This window comes from Maylandia zebra, linkage group LG7 (genome assembly GCF_041146795.1).
Source record: "Maylandia zebra isolate NMK-2024a linkage group LG7, Mzebra_GT3a, whole genome shotgun sequence".
Classification (NCBI taxonomy): Eukaryota; Metazoa; Chordata; class Actinopteri; order Cichliformes; family Cichlidae; genus Maylandia; species Maylandia zebra.
Genome location: NC_135173.1, coordinates 51,936,802 through 51,956,667, shown reverse-complemented (window position 1 = coordinate 51,956,667; position 19,866 = coordinate 51,936,802). Strand labels below are relative to the sequence as shown.

General features: G+C 39.5%; 1 protein-coding gene across 2 annotated transcripts; it reads left to right on the top strand.

Moving 5' to 3' along the window:
- The first annotated feature begins 1,236 nt into the window (after nt 1–1,236).
- On the top strand, nt 1,237–17,164 carry lrrc8aa (leucine rich repeat containing 8 VRAC subunit Aa). 2 transcript variants are annotated; one of them, XM_004549782.3, is made up of 4 exons: nt 1,237–1,418; nt 7,413–7,448; nt 8,187–10,311; nt 12,531–17,164. In XM_004549782.3, the coding sequence occupies exons 3-4, from the start codon at nt 8,197–8,199 to the stop codon at nt 12,804–12,806; spliced, it is 2,391 nt and encodes a 796-aa protein (XP_004549839.1). In that variant the 5' UTR covers nt 1,237–1,418; nt 7,413–7,448; nt 8,187–8,196; the 3' UTR covers nt 12,807–17,164. The 2 variants fall into 2 exon arrangements, with proteins under 2 accessions (XP_004549839.1, XP_004549838.1); XM_004549781.3 differs by lacking the exon at nt 7,413–7,448.
- Nucleotides 17,165–19,866: the final 2,702 nt, after the last annotated feature.

Genomic DNA, 19,866 nt, shown 5'->3' with positions numbered 1-19,866 from the left:
ATTATTCAGTGGGAACAGTTCCATCTAAAGTTTGATTTGAAGGCTTTTTGCATCTGTTCTGAAGTGAATATATAATGCTTGGAATGAGGTTGAGCACATTTCCGATAATATTTAGACTTGAGGTGCCCCAAAGTCAATCTGGGATGTGGATGAACAGACACAAGCAGCCCAGTCAGCTTAAAAATTGAAGAAATGTGACAAGTTCATCTAAAATTTTTGGAATGACCTACCTAAACTACCATAAATTCATGTGCAAGTGTACCAATGAAATTAGATGCTGTATGTGGGGTAGTTATTAAAAATGTATGCACAGTTCCACCGTGCAATCACTGCAGAGATTTGTGGAAGAGCCGAAAGAAGAAATTGCTGGTGAATGAAGATGAGTGTGATTTTTTTATTGTTGTTGCTATTTTTAAACCCTTAATGTTACTGTAAATGTAAAAAAAAAAAAAAAAAAAAAGGGGGGGGGGGGGGGGTTAGATCGCGTAAAGTATTGATTTGAATTTTTTCACTGTTTACATTTTTTTAACACATTTATAACTTATACAGTTGTGTTTTGTTTGTCAATTAGCAAAACCCTTCTCTTTTATAATTACAGGACATTCTGACCAATGAGCAATGTGTAATTTTACACATTTATTTCCTACAATTTACAAGCCCAAACAAATGGACTGACAGCGTTTTTTTATGTACCAAAGGAGCCCTTCTTTATCATGTAGAAAAACGAAAAGATGAATTGCACTTTTTATTATTATCTTAAGATATGTTAAGTGTGTAATTACAATTCTTTACACTTACAGAAATGCAGACTTTCACTGGCCCACTTAAGTTTAAAGAGGGCTGTAGTTCAGTTCAGTTCAATTCCGTTGTATTTAATTTTATTTCTATTCTATTCAATTCAATTCAATTTTTCAATTCAATTTTATTTATATAACCCCAAATCACAACATTTGTCTCACAGACTTTATACTGTAAGGTAAGTGTGGGAAGAAACCTTTTGACAGGAAGAAACCTCCAGCAGAAACAGTCTCAGAAGGGGCAGCCATCTGCCGCGACCGACTGGGAGTAGATATATAACTAACCTATTTATCTAATTTAATAAAACTTAAAAAGGAAAGCTAAAAGAAAATAGGGGGAAACAGAAGTGAGAGAGACAGAGCGAGAGTGAGATGAGAGGGTTGTGCTTTTATTTTGAAAAACTGTATAATTTCGTACTTTCCCCCGTCCCTGCTCGGACAGAGCTCTTTGTGGGAGCCGACGGTCCCGCACCGCTCTAGCCTTCTTGCGGGTTTCTTCTACCGTAGCAGCATAACGGGGCTCCGGCCTGATGTCCGAGCTGCCTCAGCTTCTGAAGCCTGTTTGAGAAATGTTTCACCAGAGTGCGGAGGAGGCGAGAGACACCAGCTTTAGCAAAACAGGTGGGTCTTTTGTTATTTTTCAGGGTGTTTGGTATATAACCAGTTAGCTGCCGCAGACTGCTAACTGAGCACCGACATGAGACATCGTTTCCCGTCCCTGCTCTGCTGACTCTTGCTGTGGAGAGGACCACCTAACTAAAGGTCGCTCTGGGGGGGTTGGATTACATGTAATTTTATCCGACTGTGTTACCGCCTCGGATTGATTTTTTTTAAGCTAATGAAATATTCTCGGTCCTGCTTAAATGCATTTTTGTCCATAGCTAAAGGCCAGGCGAGGTGTTCTGGGATTTTTAGCGCAAACAGTTTTTTGCTGATAAAACACTGAAGCTATAAACATCAGATTAAAACACGGAAGTTTTCCCATCAGCAGCCGCAAAGCATGTGCATGCAGTGGAAAACAGGAGAGCTCTGTTTTGTAACTCGATGTTTCTCGGATATTAAGTTCATAAGGAGCTGTTCTTCTTCTCATTTTTATTACTACAGAGTCACAAAATACATGTAAGAGCTCTTATGATTTTATCGCATTGCTGTAGTAATATTGCCATTGGCAGGCTAGGCACACAAATATGGTTAGAATGATTAATTTATAAGATCAGGATATGTCTTTATAAAGTAGTTTTAAACGGTTTATGTCTCAGACCTCTCATTACTGTGAACATGTGTGAGAGCATGACATCACTGGTGTACATTCTTTGTGAGTCAGCAGTTGTTAGACCTTGTCCTCTCCATCCCTTGATTTGATGCCCCAGGGCTGGGCAGATGGGCTGAGATCGGAAGCTGTGATAATTCTGCTTTGTACAAATGGGCTGTGAAGAACGATCTCAAGTTTTTGGCCTGAATTTCTTTTCTTTTCATTTTCTTTTCCGCGTTCTAGGCAACAGTTTTGTGGTCAAGGACCTCTTTATAAAGTGTGAGTGGATTGTGGCTTTAGAAAACACTGTCACTGCTGATATGTAGTGCTGATGTAGACTAGCAACTCAACTGCCCCCTAACAGCCTTATGTAGACTTTTATCAGGATTTACTAAGTATTAGCTAAAATGGAAAAATAATAACGGGAAACTAATCAATGTCTTTGACTTGCTGGATCCAGATCACATAGTTATGTAGTTATTGCCACATAGTGCTGGGAAGTGCTGGAAAAATTGTTAAGTGCAAGGATCCTCCTTTGAAAAGCTAGAATCAGACCAAGGTAGGATTAGTCGGAGCAATCGTGGCTCAAGAGTTGGGAGTTCGCCTTGTAATCGGAAGGTTCGAGCCCTGACTTGGACAGTCTCGGTCGTTGTGTCCTTGGGCAAGATGCTTCACCCGTTGCCTACTGGTTGTGGTCAGAGGGCCCGGTGGCAGCCTCGCCTCTGTCAGTGCGCCCCAGGGCAGCTGTGGCTACAATGTAGCTTGCCATCACCAGTGTGTGAATGGGTGGATGACTGAGTGTGTAAAGCGCTTTGGGGTCCTTAAGGACTAGGAAAGCGCTATACAAATACAGGCCATTTACCATTTAGTCTTTTCATATATGATTTCTCACCTCATTATCTTCAAATGATACATTATTTGTACCACACAGTGTCAAAATATGGTGGAAAAAAGCTGATTTTTGTCACTTAAAATTGATATTCAACTCCAGCACATTTGGAGCAACAAGCCTGGACTGGATGCCGTTGACACAACCCTGAGATCTGGGTGTAATACTTTCAACAACTGTGAACTGATGAAGGGATCCAAAACACGCTGTTCCTTAGTCATCTCTGCTGTATGGTACGTGATAACAGGGCGTAGAAGACGTTAGTAAAGTGATGCTCTCTGTTGCTTTGGAGGTCCTATAAATGTTTGCGGCACTTAAATGGAAATTTGTGAAGTAGTTGCCAAGGGAATATTGAGAGATGTTTCAAACACAGAGGAGTTTATAGCGTGTATCAATCTAAGTGAATGTAATAAAACTTCCTGCCTGCAATAAGTGCTGGCAGCACTGGTATCTGTCCATCTTTCTGTCCACATGTGTACAGTTGCAAGAAATTAACCAGAATTAATTAGTTGTGATGTGGTCTTCTGCTAAGTTACGCTAATAGGCCGTCATAATCTTAACTGGAAAGACACAGTCATGAGTGAGATGTCATTACTGTGCAAGTGTTGTACCACACCTCATTTCTTTAGGGGTGGCTTCTAATGATCTTAGAAGCCACCCCTTCTAACAAAGGTATGTCTACCTTTGTTCTTCAACACTACCTGATATCTCACAGGTAGCTTTCTTGTAATTTCTATGGGTAGTCTTCAGGAATAGTTCTTCTGGAATTACATGCAAAGCTCTTCTAGGATGTTTGCTGGTATTGCATCGTGGATCAAAATCTAGGGGCACTTTTGTGCTTTCATAATTCCATTAGTTTTGATAAGATTCCCAACACCCCTTGTTGAAATGCAACCCCAAACCATGACTGAGCCTCCACCGTGTTTTGGCTGTACATACTCCCAGTTGTACCTCTCTCCTGACCTCCTCCTATGACACTTTGACCCCAAAGCTTCAAATTCATCACTCTATAAGACCAGCTGTCGCTGATTTTTAGCTGAGCTCATATCTACCTCAGCTTTTTCTCCCTGTTTCCCTTCCTTAAAAATGGCTTCTTTGCTGCATTTTTTTTTTCATTTTCGTATACTGCAAAATTATTTTTATGCCTGAAACTTCTTCTTTTGTCCTCCACTTGTGCAATTTCTTCATGCTGACGTATGCCAAGTTTTTAGCTAATGGCTATTTGGCAATCAACTTGGAGCAAAAATAGTAACGAACTGTCGAAAGATGCAATTTAAAATGAGTTTGTTGCTAAGACACAACACTCGTTCATCCCTTGAGTTAGGTGTCTTGTTTATGCTTGTCAGTGTTAAGTGAAGTAAATAAACAAATAAATGAAAATAATTTCTCTAAAAATACTCAGATACTCAATCAATCAAAAAGCAGCCAGTTAGTTAAGAAAAAGGTTTTGAAAAACGTTCAGAAAGCCTGGAGAATTGTTGCTCATAACCACTTTAAACAGTTACAATAAAGTCTGGCTCCTTGGAAGCAACATTTAAAGAAATTCGTGGTGGCTTGAGACATGGGCTTATCTGTATTTTTTTTATATGTTTTGAATCAGTGTCCTGTTGTATGACCCAGCCTTTCAAAATCTTCTGCTCGTAGACTGCTGAATTAAACACAAAAATTAAATTCAGTGTTTTCGATTGGAAAGTCTTCTGAACTTGTAAAACAGCTCCAACCCATAATGCTACCTCCACCCTGCTTCAAGGTTTGGATTAACAGGCATTTCTAATCAAATATAATATTCTACAAAGACATCCTTCCAACATACTCCTCTCTGATGACTGTTGTATAGTTGTGGCAGACTTGTGATATGCTAGCTTTGCTGCATTATTTTTTAAGTTCTATTTGAAGGTTTTTGACAGCTCTCACTGTATTTGGCTTTGCATGTGCATTACCATCCCTTTTGGGTGATAGTAGTGTATTATATCCTTGCAAATGCCAGTAAAAAAAACCAAGGAATTATTAAGGCATAAAGTATCTCATTTTTTAATTACTATTTGAATATTCAAAAATCATATCAGCTTTTAAATATCCAGCCTAGTTGAGTTGAGCTTTTGGCCTTAGTATAGAGTGCCCTTTTCCCTCAAAGTATGTTGTTTATCTTTGCCAACAAGTTCAACTTTGTCTCTTCTGTCTACTAAAAGTTTCTCCCAAAGGTGTCATGTGCACATTCAGTGGGGTTCAAATCACATTGGAGACATGCTGTCCATCGTTAACACCATCTTGTTCAGTGTTTTCTCATCATGGACACATAACAAAGATTATAGCACGTTTTTCTTTTTCCTTTTCTTTTTATTTTGTTATCATTTTGGGGTTTTTCTCATCTCTTTCACGATTACATGCTGTGCTCTGATCTTTGCACTACGCACACTCTTGTCCTGCATGTGTACATTGATGATGACCTTAAGTCCTTAGAAAGTCCTTCAGTCCTTTATTTTTTTAAGGTCTTTGGAAAGTTGTTGGTATTAAAGTATGCCTACCACCAAAAATCTATACTAAGGAGCAGTAGGGAGTGGCACCCATACGAACCTGCGACTTATTCCTGTGGGATTTTGAGTTTAAGCCCCACAGGAAGGGTTTTTTTTCCCCTCACTGGAGTTCATTTAGTTTTTGGAGATTAGCTGTCAGATATCACTTAAAGCTACTTGGGGTTGCTCGGGGTTATTTTAAAGGAAAGTCCATTATATACTGCAAAAGAGGCATGTCCATTTGTTTTTGTGACAAACCAAATGGACACTAGTGTCCTTGAGGGAAATTATTTCTGGCTCTGTAATACACTGGCTGTTTCGGTGGTCAGGTTCACCTGCACTTCGCCTGCACAAAGGCATCTCTGTTTGAGAAAGAAAATCAGGAGAAATGTACTGCGGTAACATAGCAAACAAGAAAGAACACAGTCACTATATTATCCTGTCTTGACCTTTTTTATTTTACACCAGGGATAGTGACAGGAAGTCCTTAGTTCCTCAGAGAAGTCCTTGGTTGAAATTATTAGAGGGATGATTTTGGAGAAGTGTAGTGTGGTTCAAGGTAAGCTGCTTGCAGACTGGTGTTTATTTTCCTGTGCCAGGATGAAGTGAAACAAACCTCGGATGTTCTTTTGAATTAAAGATATTAGTGGTACATTGTGACCTCACCGGATCATCCATTATTATTGTTAGGGTTATTTCAGAGCCTGGTGTGAAATTCTTGGAAGATCTTGGCAATTAGTTTATGTTACATGGAACTTGGAGTTTATATGAGCTTATTGTGGCAAACTTGTGATCTAAGCGACACACCAATGACTTCAAGACACGAAAGTGAAAATATGCAGCAGTTTCACTGTATTGCAAAACCAGAATTTCCATCTGTCACATTTTAAAGTTGAGCATGTCAAATGCTTTTGGGTTTGTCATGAATCTGTTGTGGTACAGGGAAGTGTACACTGCATTGGAGTCAAAGATAGCCTGTTGTGGAATAACACCATCTGACTGGTTACAGTTAAGGGTATTGTGGCAGCTGTTGGGGTCTCAGTGTGCTGTAATTTCTGTGTTAAAGCAAAGCAGAAGCCTAACGAAGGAGGCCAACAGCGACTCCGCTGCCATTCTGGTTTGAACTGGATAAAAAACAATGCGTTTTTGTGAGGACTTGCGCAGCTATCTTCTTTCATAAGGTAGGGGGTGGTTGAACAAACAGGGAGATGCAGTTTTTGTTGTTTTTGATTCTTCCTTACTGTTATAAGAAGAAAAATAAGTAGTACTATTACAGTTGATTTGTTTCTTCTTCTACTATCAGATTTGTGTCCACATGAAACTGTATTTCTGTGTAGGAGGTTATACTTGGGCTAATATGATCCTTTAAAACATCTTGAATTGTGAAAAAAAGCTGCTTTGACTGCTCTATTTTTTTATTGTTCAGTCTATTGTTATTTACTGTTTGAAAAAGATGCCTGATTGTGGTTTTTACACACATACTCAAGCCTCAGGAGTTTTTCACTTTGGGGGATTTGTGTTTTCGTGGGACCAGCAGCAGCTTTGTGTTCAGTAATGGGTTTAGCATCCATTTTCAAGTTGTTTTTCTTGATTTTAATTTAAGTATTCCTGCTTGTTTGGATTGTTCACTTTTTGGGGGAAAACAATCAGGAAATTTGTTGGTTTTGCAGGATTTTACATAGCTTCTTGGGAGAATACATTCCTTCGTGGCCCTTTCTGTAAGGAGTAACATGTTAAAACGTATTCATTCTGAGAAAGGGCTACGTAGCAGTACAGGTGGAGACACCGAGTCTGTATGAACATGCCTGCTTCGGGGTCTGTGCTGCTATTGCCTCTGCAATGTGCTGTGTCCCATGCAAGATGCTCAGAGGATCTTTTGTTTAGTTGTAGGACAAATAGCTATCAGAACTATCGTGTTTTGTGTGTTTCTAGTCTGGTAACCTCCACTTCTTTGCTCATAGGTGCGTGTTGGGCTACATCAGGATAAAAGGCAAATTGTAAGTTAGTGCTATTTGTGTGTGTGGCATTTATTAATTATTGACATAACATAAGAGCAAGAAGGCAAGACTAAAGCAAGCTTCCTTCCAATTGTGCAGTGTAAAATGAAAGGATTGTGTTTATCCTGCTATATGAAATGGTGATGCTATTATGGTATCCATTTAGTACTATTTTCAGTGCTGTGATATTCTCCAAGACACATTGTGGCAAATATGTTTGATTGCTGTTGGGAATATGGGTTTCCACTGTATAGATGGTTTAATAATTTGAATCATATTTCATGCAAAAAAACAAGACATCCAAACATTTGCTTCTCCAGTGCACCATCAGACTCTCTCTGGTTTATGTATTTGTAAATTGACTGTCATAGTTTTGGAGTGTAATTTGTAAATGTATTCTTTCAGGACACCATAGTGGACATTCTTCACTATTTCATGGCATTTTAGAAATAATGAATGACGAAATAATTAGAGGATTAATTCCTAATGAAAACAATGGTTGGCTTAATCCCAGAAACTGGCATAGAAGCTATCAAAGAAAAACAGCTATTCAACTGGATTTCATAAGGAAAAAGCTTAAAATATTCACAACCAGCTGCCACAGTCAGCTGCCAACAGGCAGGAATAATATTTTGAGTGTAATTTATACAAAGTTTTGCCCCAAAGCATTAAGGTTTTCAAAACACAGTTTAACCTAACATGTCATGAACTAATCCTCTGTTGTCTCTGCTTTTTTAGATAAACCATCATGATTCCCGTCACAGAGCTCCGATACTTTGCTGACACCCAGCCAGCGTACCGCATCCTGAAGCCATGGTGGGACGTTTTCACAGACTACATCTCAATCGTCATGCTGATGATTGCGGTGTTCGGCGGGACGCTGCAGGTCACACAGGACAAGATGATCTGCTTGCCTTGCAAGTGGGTCGTTAATGACTCGTGCGAAGTCATGCCCATGCCGAATCTGACCACCCACTACGCACCGGAACCCAAAGGCATTCAGTATGACCTTGACCGACATCAGTATAACTATGTAGACGCAGTCTGCTATGAGAAAAAACTACACTGGTTTGCCAAATATTTCCCCTATCTGGTGCTACTCCACACTCTAATCTTCCTGGCCTGCAGCAACTTCTGGTTTAAGTTCCCCCGCACAAGTTCTAAAGTGGAGCATTTTGTCTCCATCCTCCTCAAGTGCTTCGACTCCCCGTGGACAACGAGAGCTTTGTCTGAGACCGTGGTGGAGGAGAGCGACCCCAAGCCTGTGGGGAAAATGAACGGTTCGATGGACAAGAAGGCCTCAAGCGTGAGCGAGGATGTTGAGGCCAGTGTGCCCATGCTCCAACGAACAAAGACCAGAATTGAACAAGGAATTGTTGATCGCTCTGAAACTGGAGTTTTAGATAAAAAGGAAGGGGAGCAGGCCAAGGCCCTTTTTGAAAAGGTTAAAAAGTTCAGAATACATGTAGAGGAGGGTGATATAGTGTACCGCCTTTACATACGTCAGACCATTATCAAGGTAATAAAGTTTATACTGATATTTGGCTACACAGCCCACTATGTAAAACACATCAGCTTCAATGTGCTGTGCACAGAGAATATTCAGAATCTAACCGGGTACAGCTCGTTCCATTGCGCCCATCCGTTAGCAACTCTTTTCAGGATTTTGGCCTGTTTCTACATCTCCCTGGTGGTGGTTTATGGACTCATCTGCATGTACACTCTTTGTTGGATGCTCAGCCGCTCCCTGAAACGATACTCCTTTGAAGCAATCCGTGAGGAAAGCAGTTACAGTGACATCCCAGATGTAAAGAACGACTTTGCCTTCATGCTGCACATGATAGATCAGTATGACCCTCTTTACTCCAAGCGCTTCGCTGTGTTTCTGTCAGAGGTGAGTGAAAACAAGCTGAGGCAACTCAACCTGAACAATGAGTGGACACTGGAGAAGCTACGGCAGCGTATCACCAAGAACTCCCAGGAGAAGCTGGAGCTGCACCTCTTCATGCTCAGCGGGATTCCAGACACGGTGTTTGATCTGATTGAACTAGAGGTGCTCAAGCTGGAACTTATTCCAGATGTTACTATCCCTCCAATCATCGCCCAGCTTTCCAACCTAAAAGAAATGTGGCTCTATCACACCCCGGCTAAAATTGAGGCTCCAGCTCTGGCCTTTCTAAGAGAGAATCTGAAGTCCCTCCACATTAAGTTCACTGATATCAAGGAGATCCCATTGTGGATCTACAGCCTGAAGAATCTCAGAGAGCTGCATTTAACCGGGAACCTGAGTGCTGAGAATAATCGTTACATTGTCATCGATGGGCTCCGAGAGCTCAAAAGTCTCAAAGTGCTACGGCTTAAGAGCAACCTCACTAAGCTTCCCCAGGTGGTAACGGATGTGGGTGTGCACCTTCAGAAGCTCTCCATCAACAATGAGGGCACCAAACTAATGGTGCTCAACAGCCTGAAGAAAATGGTCAACCTGACTGAGCTGGAGCTCATTCGTTGCGATCTCGAACGTATTCCGCACTCCATCTTTAGCTTGCACAACCTGCAGGAAATCGACCTGAAGGACAACAATCTGAAGACGATAGAGGAGATCATCAGCTTCCAGCACCTGCACCGCCTCGTGTGCCTGAAGCTGTGGTACAACCAGATTGCCTATATCCCCATTCAGATCGGAACACTCACCAACCTGGAAAGGCTCTATTTGAATAGGAACAAGATAGAGAGGATCCCCAGCCAGCTTTTCTTCTGCCGCAAGTTGCGCTTCTTAGACCTGAGCCACAACAATCTGACCAGCATCCACCCAGATGTGGGCTTCCTCCAGAACCTGCAGTATTTTGCAGTGACAGCAAACAGGGTGAGTAGCGAAGAATTTCTTAAATTATTCATTGTAAGGCAAGGCAAGTTTATTTGTATAGCACAATTCAACAACAAGGTGATTCAAAGTGTAGTAAAAGTTATCAAGTTCTCTCATTCTGCAGTCATGTTTCCACCCCTTTATCTTTCTCATAGATGTCAGTAAGGTTCGCTTAAAAACCCGATAAGTTGTTGACGGAGGTCAGCCATTATAAATATCTACATGTTCTTGGTGTAGAATTATGCCTTTGAAGATAACAGTAGGAATGTAGTGCTTCCCATACAAAGACTTTACTTAGGTGGACCACCCAGGTATATTGACAGCTGTCCAAGTCTTTGTCTAAGGGCGCTTTTATAGTTTGTTTACGCTGGTCTAAATTAGTTGATGAATTTGTAAACTTGTAGCTTTTTCCTGTGGTTTGGCTTCTTTTCACACACAAAAAAATCCAAGTGAACTCCAAGCGGACCAAAATGTGTCATTGCTATGTATTTATTACAAAGTGTATATGGTATTATTTGTATAATGTGTCACTTTTCTCCACAAAACTAGCCTCCCTCACTGTGTTAAGGTGGCAGATTATCATAAACTTGGTTATTTTTCATTAACATGTTCAATCATGCTAAAAATTCACAGTTGGATTGAAGCCTGTGGTTTCTGATGAAGGAGATCATTTAAGCTTTAACTCAGTTATTTGCTTTGGGGCATTTCATTCACATTTGTTTACTGTGAGAATTTAAAGAAACACTTGGTGAATTCTCCTGATAATACTGTTTTGAACACTGAGCATGCATACAGCATCATGTGTTTTTCAGTAAAGGTTATTATTACTGCTGTTTTACTAGACTTTCTACTGCGCTTGCATGCTGAAAATAGCTTCCAGCAGGTTTGTGTGCGGCTACAAATAGCTCCATTAAATGGGGTCCTTTTGATGTTTTGGGCTCTCGGGGCCTCTTTTCCTTAAAATCCTCTTTAAACTTCCAGCACATTATCTATCCAAATAAAAAAAAAAGGTTTTTAATGTTTAGAAGTTTTTAACAGAGTGTGACTGCATTGTTGTTTTCAAACAGAGGTTCATGGTACACAAAGTAAACTCAAGTCCTAAATTTGTTCAAACCTTTAAGTCTTTAGCAGACATGCACAAATTGTGAAATTCTTTGCCTGTATCACGTTCTGGTGGTTACATCGCAAACCCACTGTTATTTTATTGTTCTAAATATCACATTTGAGTCAGATTAAATTCCAGTTTTACGTAGTATTGGGTGTTTGCTCCATAGTGTAAATCGCTGGGTCAATTCAGAATGGAGACTAGCCTCTTTATGGGGTGGTGTCAGGAAGGGCATCCTGCGTAAAATTCGTAATTAGATGTAAAATTGTTCTGTCAACCCGTAGCTTTATTGTTGAGTGCAAAACCCATGGGACGTGGGAATGTTTTTTTTAGCTAAGCTTCGAAAGACCTGGTTGCATACATTGATTGGTCAAACACATGAATGTAGTATCAGGGTAAGATTTGAATAAAACATCAGCTGTCTAAACATCAGCTGTGCTCTGCTCGGTTGATCCTGAGTAATAGGAAAAATTTCTTTGTTAATAGCCAGCACTCCAGCTACCTAAACTAAGCTGGTTAAAAATGCACACAGTAGTTATATTTAGTAGAATTGTGTAATAAGGCTTTAACAAAAGTTTACAAGTAATCTAAAATGATGCCTAGATTCTGTTTACTGGTGTGATACTCAACTCTCAGAGCCGGCATCCAAGAACAGCTGAAATTAACCAAACCTGGCAAAACATTTGAACCAATCAAGTCACATTTAACTCAATGCTGTTTTGGAGGTGGCAGCAAGAGATTGCTTGTCTGTCGCCAATACAGATGCTTTATTTTATGGTTATCATAATTAAAATAACCCAGCTGTTTAAAAGTCTTTTATCTCGTTATTAACCGTCTTTAAGTTGCTATAGTAAATGTTGGATCTGCTCATAGCAGTCACCAAAGTCGATACTGGCCTGCACCGTGTTCACCCATATATAACTGCAGGCCTAGATTTAACCTAGTTTTGATTTTGTTCCTGTGATCCTGCCTGTTTGTCGTAGTTTTAATTGGTTAGCATCTGAAATTAATGTGATCTACAACTGAGCTGCTTATTATGTGAAACATGTTTTGCTTAGTAACTGCCTCAGCAGGCCAGGGTAACTGCAACCTCCTCCTTTCCTCTCCATTTCAGATTGAGACGTTGCCCCCAGAGCTGTTCCAGTGTAAGAAACTTCGTACTCTGAATCTGGGGAACAACTGCTTGCAGACTCTACCGTCACGTTTTGGGGAACTGACCGGGCTGACTCAGCTGGAGCTGCGAGGGAACCGTCTGGAGTGTCTTCCGGTGGAGCTCGGAGAGTGCCGACTGTTGAAGAAGAGCAGCCTGGTGGTGGAGGAGGACCTGTTCAACACGCTTCCCTCAGAAGTGAAAGAGCAGCTGTGGAGGGCCGATAAGGAACAAGCCTGAGCCGAACCACTGTGGACAGCTGCAGAGGAGAGAAGTTTGATCAGAGGAATGAAGAAGCAATGAAATTTTGTGAAACTTTGAAGGAGATGCAGCAGTTCTGGCCCAACAGGCACAGGAAAGTGATGGCTTTTGGAATTGTCTCATGCCTGCCAGTGGAATAATCTCATAACCTAGCTTGGCGATGAAAGGTGGTTTGGTATTGTGGCCTTTCAGTGTTTCATCCAGGTGATGTTGAGTATGCATGCCACAATAGGAACTGTCCAAAGCAAACCCGTTTATTTAAACTTGCACGATTCAACCTTGCCAGTGATCTAAATGTGCTGATTATCACTACTTTACTATCAACAGGAAATATGCACAGAATAGTGTTAGCCTGACGTTCTCTGGCCTCGAGACTGAAAATCACCTTTGAGTTTTATACGGTTATATCTGCAGATGAGGTGCAGCGTGCCTCACTGTGCTAGCAGATGTAATCGAACAAATGACAGCGCAACTGATAGCCGATGTGTTGAGGCATGAAGCTTCGCCGTGTTGTTTTTCCTTCTGGCTTTCTTTATGCTCGACTTACTCTGAGGCATTTTTTTTACGTAGACAAAATGACTTGATGAAGATTAGCAAATCATCTCACGGGTGATCTCACAGCTTAGGCCTTAGCTCAGAAGATGAACTTCAAAGAAACAAAGCTGTCAAATATTCAGTGGAAACAAATGGGAACACACTCTACAGTTCAATGTCTAAATACCCTGCAGTTGTTAAACTATAACATCAGTCTGTGAGGCAGGCTGTTTGTTAACTGCATGGGAAGTTATGGTGGACAAATCCATCTTCTTTCTTTGAATCTTTCTGTTTCAACGAGCATTATACTTTTTTTTGAGTGTGTTACTTTATCAGATTTAATATGACACCTTGTAATGTGTTGGGAAAAGGCCAAGAATTTATTTTGGTGTACTTTTAAATTGTACCATACATTAGCATTATGTTTGGGCCTGTGAGAAGGGCTGTTTTATTGTGAATATTGGAATGCAATGTTATGCACAATAGACGTGTAGTTTTGGTTTTGCATTTATTTTAAAAAGAAATTGTCAAAGCTATACCCATATTATTGTTATTTTCTTTGCTATGTTGTAATTACATGTAATTATGTGAGGTTAGCTGTCCTTGCATTACAAGTCACAGCGGATTTCTTTTGGTTTTGTTTTGTTTTGGGTTTTTTAGTTAAAATATATGGAGCATAGATACTGCTAATCACACATCGAGTAGATAATACACTTAAAAAATGAACAAGAATGAAGGTACTTCTTTTCTTTATTCCTTTTTTTTAATGCGCCATATGATTTATGAAGCTTTAGTCAAGCTTTACATGTGTGGGACTCCCAAAGGAAATGAACTTCAGATGTGATAATGGAAAGTTTAGATACTTCCTGTTTGAGAAGAGTTGAGTCAAGCTTCAAAAGCAGACACTTATATGTAATCTGTTTATCTAAGTGACAGATGAGGACAAACAGGAAATGGAAGAGTGGAGAAACATTTAGATCAGACAACAGAAGGGAAACATTTGCAGAGAGAGGGAGAGAGAAAACGAACATGCAATATGTGATTCCCACCATCTATGGACCAAATTAATGTAACATGCGTGGTTTGCTTGAAACACTTTCCTTATTAAGGCCTTTGGATTTAATAGCATCATTTGGACTAATTCTGCCATGTTCACCCCAGCCAAGCATCTCTTGCAGCTAATATGGCCTTAGATTTTACAAGCTTTATACCCCAGGAATGATTGCAAACATCACAATCTTGGCTCGTTTTTTATTTCTTGTGCTGTAAAATGTATAGCTGAAATATTTAATGTGTTTGTTTCATGTGTACCGTATTCTTCCTACCTGCTGTTTTTCTCTTTTGATTCAAGCTTTTTAAAGGAAGGTTAACTCTAATGATACAATTATACCTTTGTTCACGGTATATTTTGTTTACTGAGGCCTTGACTGAATCCAAATGTCCTTGTAGGGGGAACTAGTAAAGCGCTCCCATGCAGTATTAAAAGGCACAAATAGGAGCTTTAGCTTTATGTGAGCTGACGAGCAACTAGTGCTAACATTGCAACAGAGATTGCAGATGGAAGCAAAAAGGCAATAATGCCAGAGAAACAGATTCATCCACAGGAAATCTCAGCTTTCCTGGAAAGGATTGAATGCTTAAATTGAATTGCTTGCATACTGTGGGATAAACGTGAGCAGTGCCAAGTATGCGGATAGGGACTGTTGGCCTGCCGGCCTGCCAATCAATCCGCAAAAATAGGCAAGTAAATAATATAGTAACATAGAAATGTGTATGATGTTGGGCTATAACTGGCAGTTTACTCTGAGTTAGCCCATCTAGTCTGATTATTGATTGTTATTATTTTTTAAAAACAATGTATCATGTTGTTCTTCATTGTTGCCAATACGTAGCGTTCCTGTTATTGCTAATTAAGGTTTTTATTCCAGGAAAGTGTCACTTTCAAAGCACTAATAACTGGCCTTAGTCAACTTTAGGTTGTCTGTAAAGCTTTCTGTTTGCACACAGCACTTAAGCAGTGTACAGTGGTACTAATGGCAGACAGGGCCCGGCTGATATTAATACCGATATTTGGTGACTTAAAAAGCCAATACTCCAATATTTTTCTTTTCTCTTTCAAACGCACTAAACATAAACAAATTCTCCTGATGTATTTTATGCGTCGTTATTTATTCACCTCCGCTCTGCTGGGATCAGGCGGCTGTTGTGTTTGCGTCGTTCCAAACACGCGTTGATGAAAGGGAAGTTGCAGACTGCCCTCCGGTGGACAATCTATGCAACATCAACACTCATGACATGGTTGAAGGATGTTTCTCCTGTCTCTTCTTTTTTTAAAGTTTTCATTTATCAGCAACACTGTTGTAAATGCCAATACCGATACATTGGCGATTAGCTAATATCGGGCAATAATATTGTTGTGTTTTAATGGCAGACTTTAGATTTACAAAGCCCTGGTTGCTTGATTTGAGCCCAAGGATAACAACTGTACGCACATTTTTTGTTATAAAATTTTAGCCTTAACATGTGGGTCACATCATTAGTTCTGGGAGTTCAGACATATATAAAAACCTAAATTATTTCCTAGTAGAGCCTGTATAGTCAGTATAACTCGCGAAGATGGATGGTGCTCATTCACACTCTCTCACACTACTTTGTCAAAATTCTCATGAATATGTTTTTATCTGGGGGTTTGTTTGTTTTGCGTGCGTATGTTTGGACACATACGCACAAATATTATGGTGACGAGTTGCCTTGGTCATTTTTGTTCTGTCCTTTGAGCTGTGACTCGGCTCTACAGTCCTTCACCGTCATGTCCCTCTGAGTCATGCGTCTAATTTTCAGCCCACTCCCTTTTCTGTTAGTGAATCAGGTGAAGGTCCGAGGAAAAGGTCAGTCAGACATTCCCACGAAACCAAAAGGAGGAAGTTTTGATGACTCATACGTGCTCCTTGGTTACAAGAAAACTCTAGCAGTTTCAGATATAGTCTCAGCTCATTTTCACCCAAACACATTAAGTCAGTGCGTATAAAAGCTTTTCTTGTTTTTGTTCTTCTTCTTTTTTGTTATTTTCCAGCTTTTCCCAATTCCTTTTGTGTGTTTCTAAATTATGTATCACTTAAGCAATGTTTGTGTGAAGCAGCGTGACTGGTCAGTTTATTCTTGCTCATAATCATCATTCATATTGCTGCTGGTTTCCCTTTGGACACTGCTGTTTTTGAATAAACAAAACAGGACTTCACAACTGAGCAGAAACGACTCGACAATCTTGACTTACTGTAAATGGAGGTGAGCTCACCCTCCAGTGTGGGCATTGTGTACATCAGTATATCATCTGTTAATATTTCCCAAGATTGTACATTTCCAGACAGTTTCATTTCCTTTTCATCGCCCTAGATTTTTCTTAAACTGCCGTGGTTGCATTATATTTCTGCCTGTGTATGGAACATAAATCATGATTGTATTTGCTCTGTACAATTCATCTCTGTATTCTGATGCCTGTGGATCAGGGAAAATGGTTCATTTCCATCCATTTCATTTGAAACCATGTGTGCGTTGATACTGGAAGGAACGCTTTTAAACCTAAGCAGCGATCACGTTAAATGTAAACTAAAAGTTGGATGGACGGACTTGTTTCACTCAGCACTGTCTGTATCACAAGGCCTTTTACTAATTGTTGCCAAGTGGACTGAACACTGGCTTTTTAAGTGGGACGTCTGTAACAATGGACAACTGAACTTTGCCTAATGTTCAGGCTCTCCTTTTGTACCATTACAATATATGAAAATAAAATAAAGTTAAAATTCTGTTTCTTGAGTGCGTTGATGATTGTTGGTCAAGTCCTGAGCGCTATGTTTGTTAGACCTTTGCTACTACTGACATCTGACTTGCCTTTCTCTTCCTCGGAAGTGGAACATCCAGAGTATGCAAAATCATTTTTAGCAGCACACTGTGCACCCACTGACTAAGAGAAGGACAATTTGTTGTCAGTGTTCGCCCTTTGCTGCACTTCTTGGTTGAGATGACCCTTGTTTGTATCCACTCTTATATTTTTTAGCACATTGTAAGTACAGATTATAGCAGTTTTCTACTTTCCAGTCCTGTTAATCATCTTGTGATTCTTTTAGAGAGATGTATTAGAGTAGAGTAGTTGTTCTCAGTTTATTAAGTAGAATTACGGTTACATGCGTACATGGCTATATTCAGCAGGGTGGGAATCACCAGACACCCCATGATACTTCACTTATAATACAGTATTTTGCAGTTTGCAAAGTATTGCAGTAACATATAAATTATGTCTTCAAAGTTAAACTTTTTCAATATCTGTTTTATTTAATTAAAATGTTTTAATTCATTTTACATTTTTTATTTTAAAAATGTAAAATGAGACAGTCAAACACACCAACACTAACAAAAAAACAAATGTTGCCATATGTAGGAGTCCGTCGGCGAACAAGTTGAATGAGGTCAAGTTGGCAATTGCGTGAAATGTTGATATTGTGATAAATCATCAAAGCTCACATTTCTTTTGCGGTCTAATTCATATTTAACTAATTTATTAAATTTTCGCTCAGCAGTCTTTCCGTTCTAAAGGAATACAACCAGAATACAACCAGCTGGCAGCCAGCTTGACAAAGGGCCATTCAGACTGATGGCGACATGTTGGTAATCTGTCTGCATTCAGAAATAAGACAGCAATTATTTTCAAAACTTCAAAAATTTGTCTGAGAGTAATTGCACGCAGTCCAAGTCAGACTGCAGTTGTTAAATGAAATGCAATCATCAGGCAGCCACCGAAGTGTTTTTTATAGATGGAAGGAGGCTCATGTCCTACTCGTGTGACTGAACCGTCTGCTTGCTCTGAGTTAGGAGGCAGCTTTGTAACCCGCACCTTGACATTATTGAACAAATGTGGGATCATCTTGACAGAGACTGGAAAAAGAAAACAGTCAACATCCAAAGAAGAGCTTTAAATGTCCTGCAAGGAACCTAGAGAAATATTCCAGAAGAATATTTAAAGAAATTAGAAGAAAAGGATAAATGTGGTCATACCAAATATTGAATTTCAAACTTGTTAGAACAGTACAAACTGTGTTTCCTTTATATAGTGTATTTCTATGTGTATTTGTACATATTTCAGTAAACAGCAGAACTGTGTGTTCAAAGCATTTATTAAAGCATTTATTCTTTTAATAATCATCTAAAATTCACCATTTCTCAGATACTTCTGGTGAATAATCATGATGCAATTCATTGAAGTACAGTAGGTAGAAATCTGCTCATGCATCTGTAATAACAATAAGAAAATGACTGTTGGTGGCTGCTTTGCTATTTTTACTGAAGTAAAATCTATAAGTAGGCCTCCTTCTTTCACCTCTGCTTGCAACCCCCTAAAGCAAGTCCCAACTTGGTGATTGGACAAAATGAGGACATCTATTCTGTCTGACAAGACAGCAAGGGATGGAAGCTCTTTCAGTATGTAATGTACACTGTATCTGCTCTGGTCCGATGCTTTTATTTGAACTTTATTCACATGACTGTTCTTAGCATATCATTAGATTTAACCAGCAGTACTTAATCATATGAAGTACAAAAGGAAATGTTGGGGAAATATATTTTAATATAATTAGCAATAGTGTTATATAAGAGTACTCTATTGTAAGCATTGCAAGTTTATTTTAAATTGTTGTATTGTTGTGTTGTTATTTAATGCATATAGCACGAAGGGCCGCCAGTCGGCGCTGTGATTCACATGTTCGTTTACATCAGCGACATGAGCGACACATAGTGGTTAATCCATGTTACTACGGCGCAGTGTAAGAGTTATGGGTCTGCAGCCTTAACGGTCCACAAGGGCCGCGTACTCAAAGACGCTAAGACCGGAAGTGAGAGGCTTGTGAAATGGGACGGTCTAGCCTCGGTCGCGCTGCCCAGGTTGCCTAGCAACCATGATACTAACCGCTGGAAACGTTTCACACAGCTTTGTTTGACAGAAATGAAGGAGAAATTTTGTTAATTTGTTTGTTTGTTCTTACATGAGCTTTGTTTGATTTGTTGAGTATCTGAGGCTGAAAAACATGATTGTTGGGCTTCATTTCTGTACTGAACAGTCATTTTAAGATTAGTTAGTAAATAACAATTAGCTAATGTTGTTCATGAGACTAAAGTCATCTCACTTTGGTAATGTAAATATAATATGGCCAATATATTTATTATTATATTAATCATTATTAGTTATTACAGCAGTGAGCTTGAACTCCGTGTCATTCACTGAGCCTCAGTAAAGATTCAAGTTGCATTTATTCAAATTTCCTATCACCTTAAATCTTCACTCAAAGACAAGTATCTTTGACAGTGTATATATAGATGTATTATATATAGGAGACAAATATTGTTCGTTTAATATGTTGGCATTACTAAATTTGGCTCAATGCTTACATATATGTGTAAGAAGAAAATGTACGAGCTGTGATAACTGTTTCTGATAGAATAAAGAATAGACTGACAT

What these genes read in the sequence shown, in the direction of transcription:
- lrrc8aa (XM_004549781.3), top strand. Translation starts at nt 8,197, where the DNA reads ATGATTCCCGTCACAGAGCTCCGATACTTTGCTGACACCCAGCCAGCG. An exon ending in TTGCAGTGACAGCAAACAGG is followed by an intron (nt 10,312 to 12,530) that starts GTGAGTAGCGAA and finishes TCTCCATTTCAG; the next exon opens with ATTGAGACGTTGCCCCCAGA.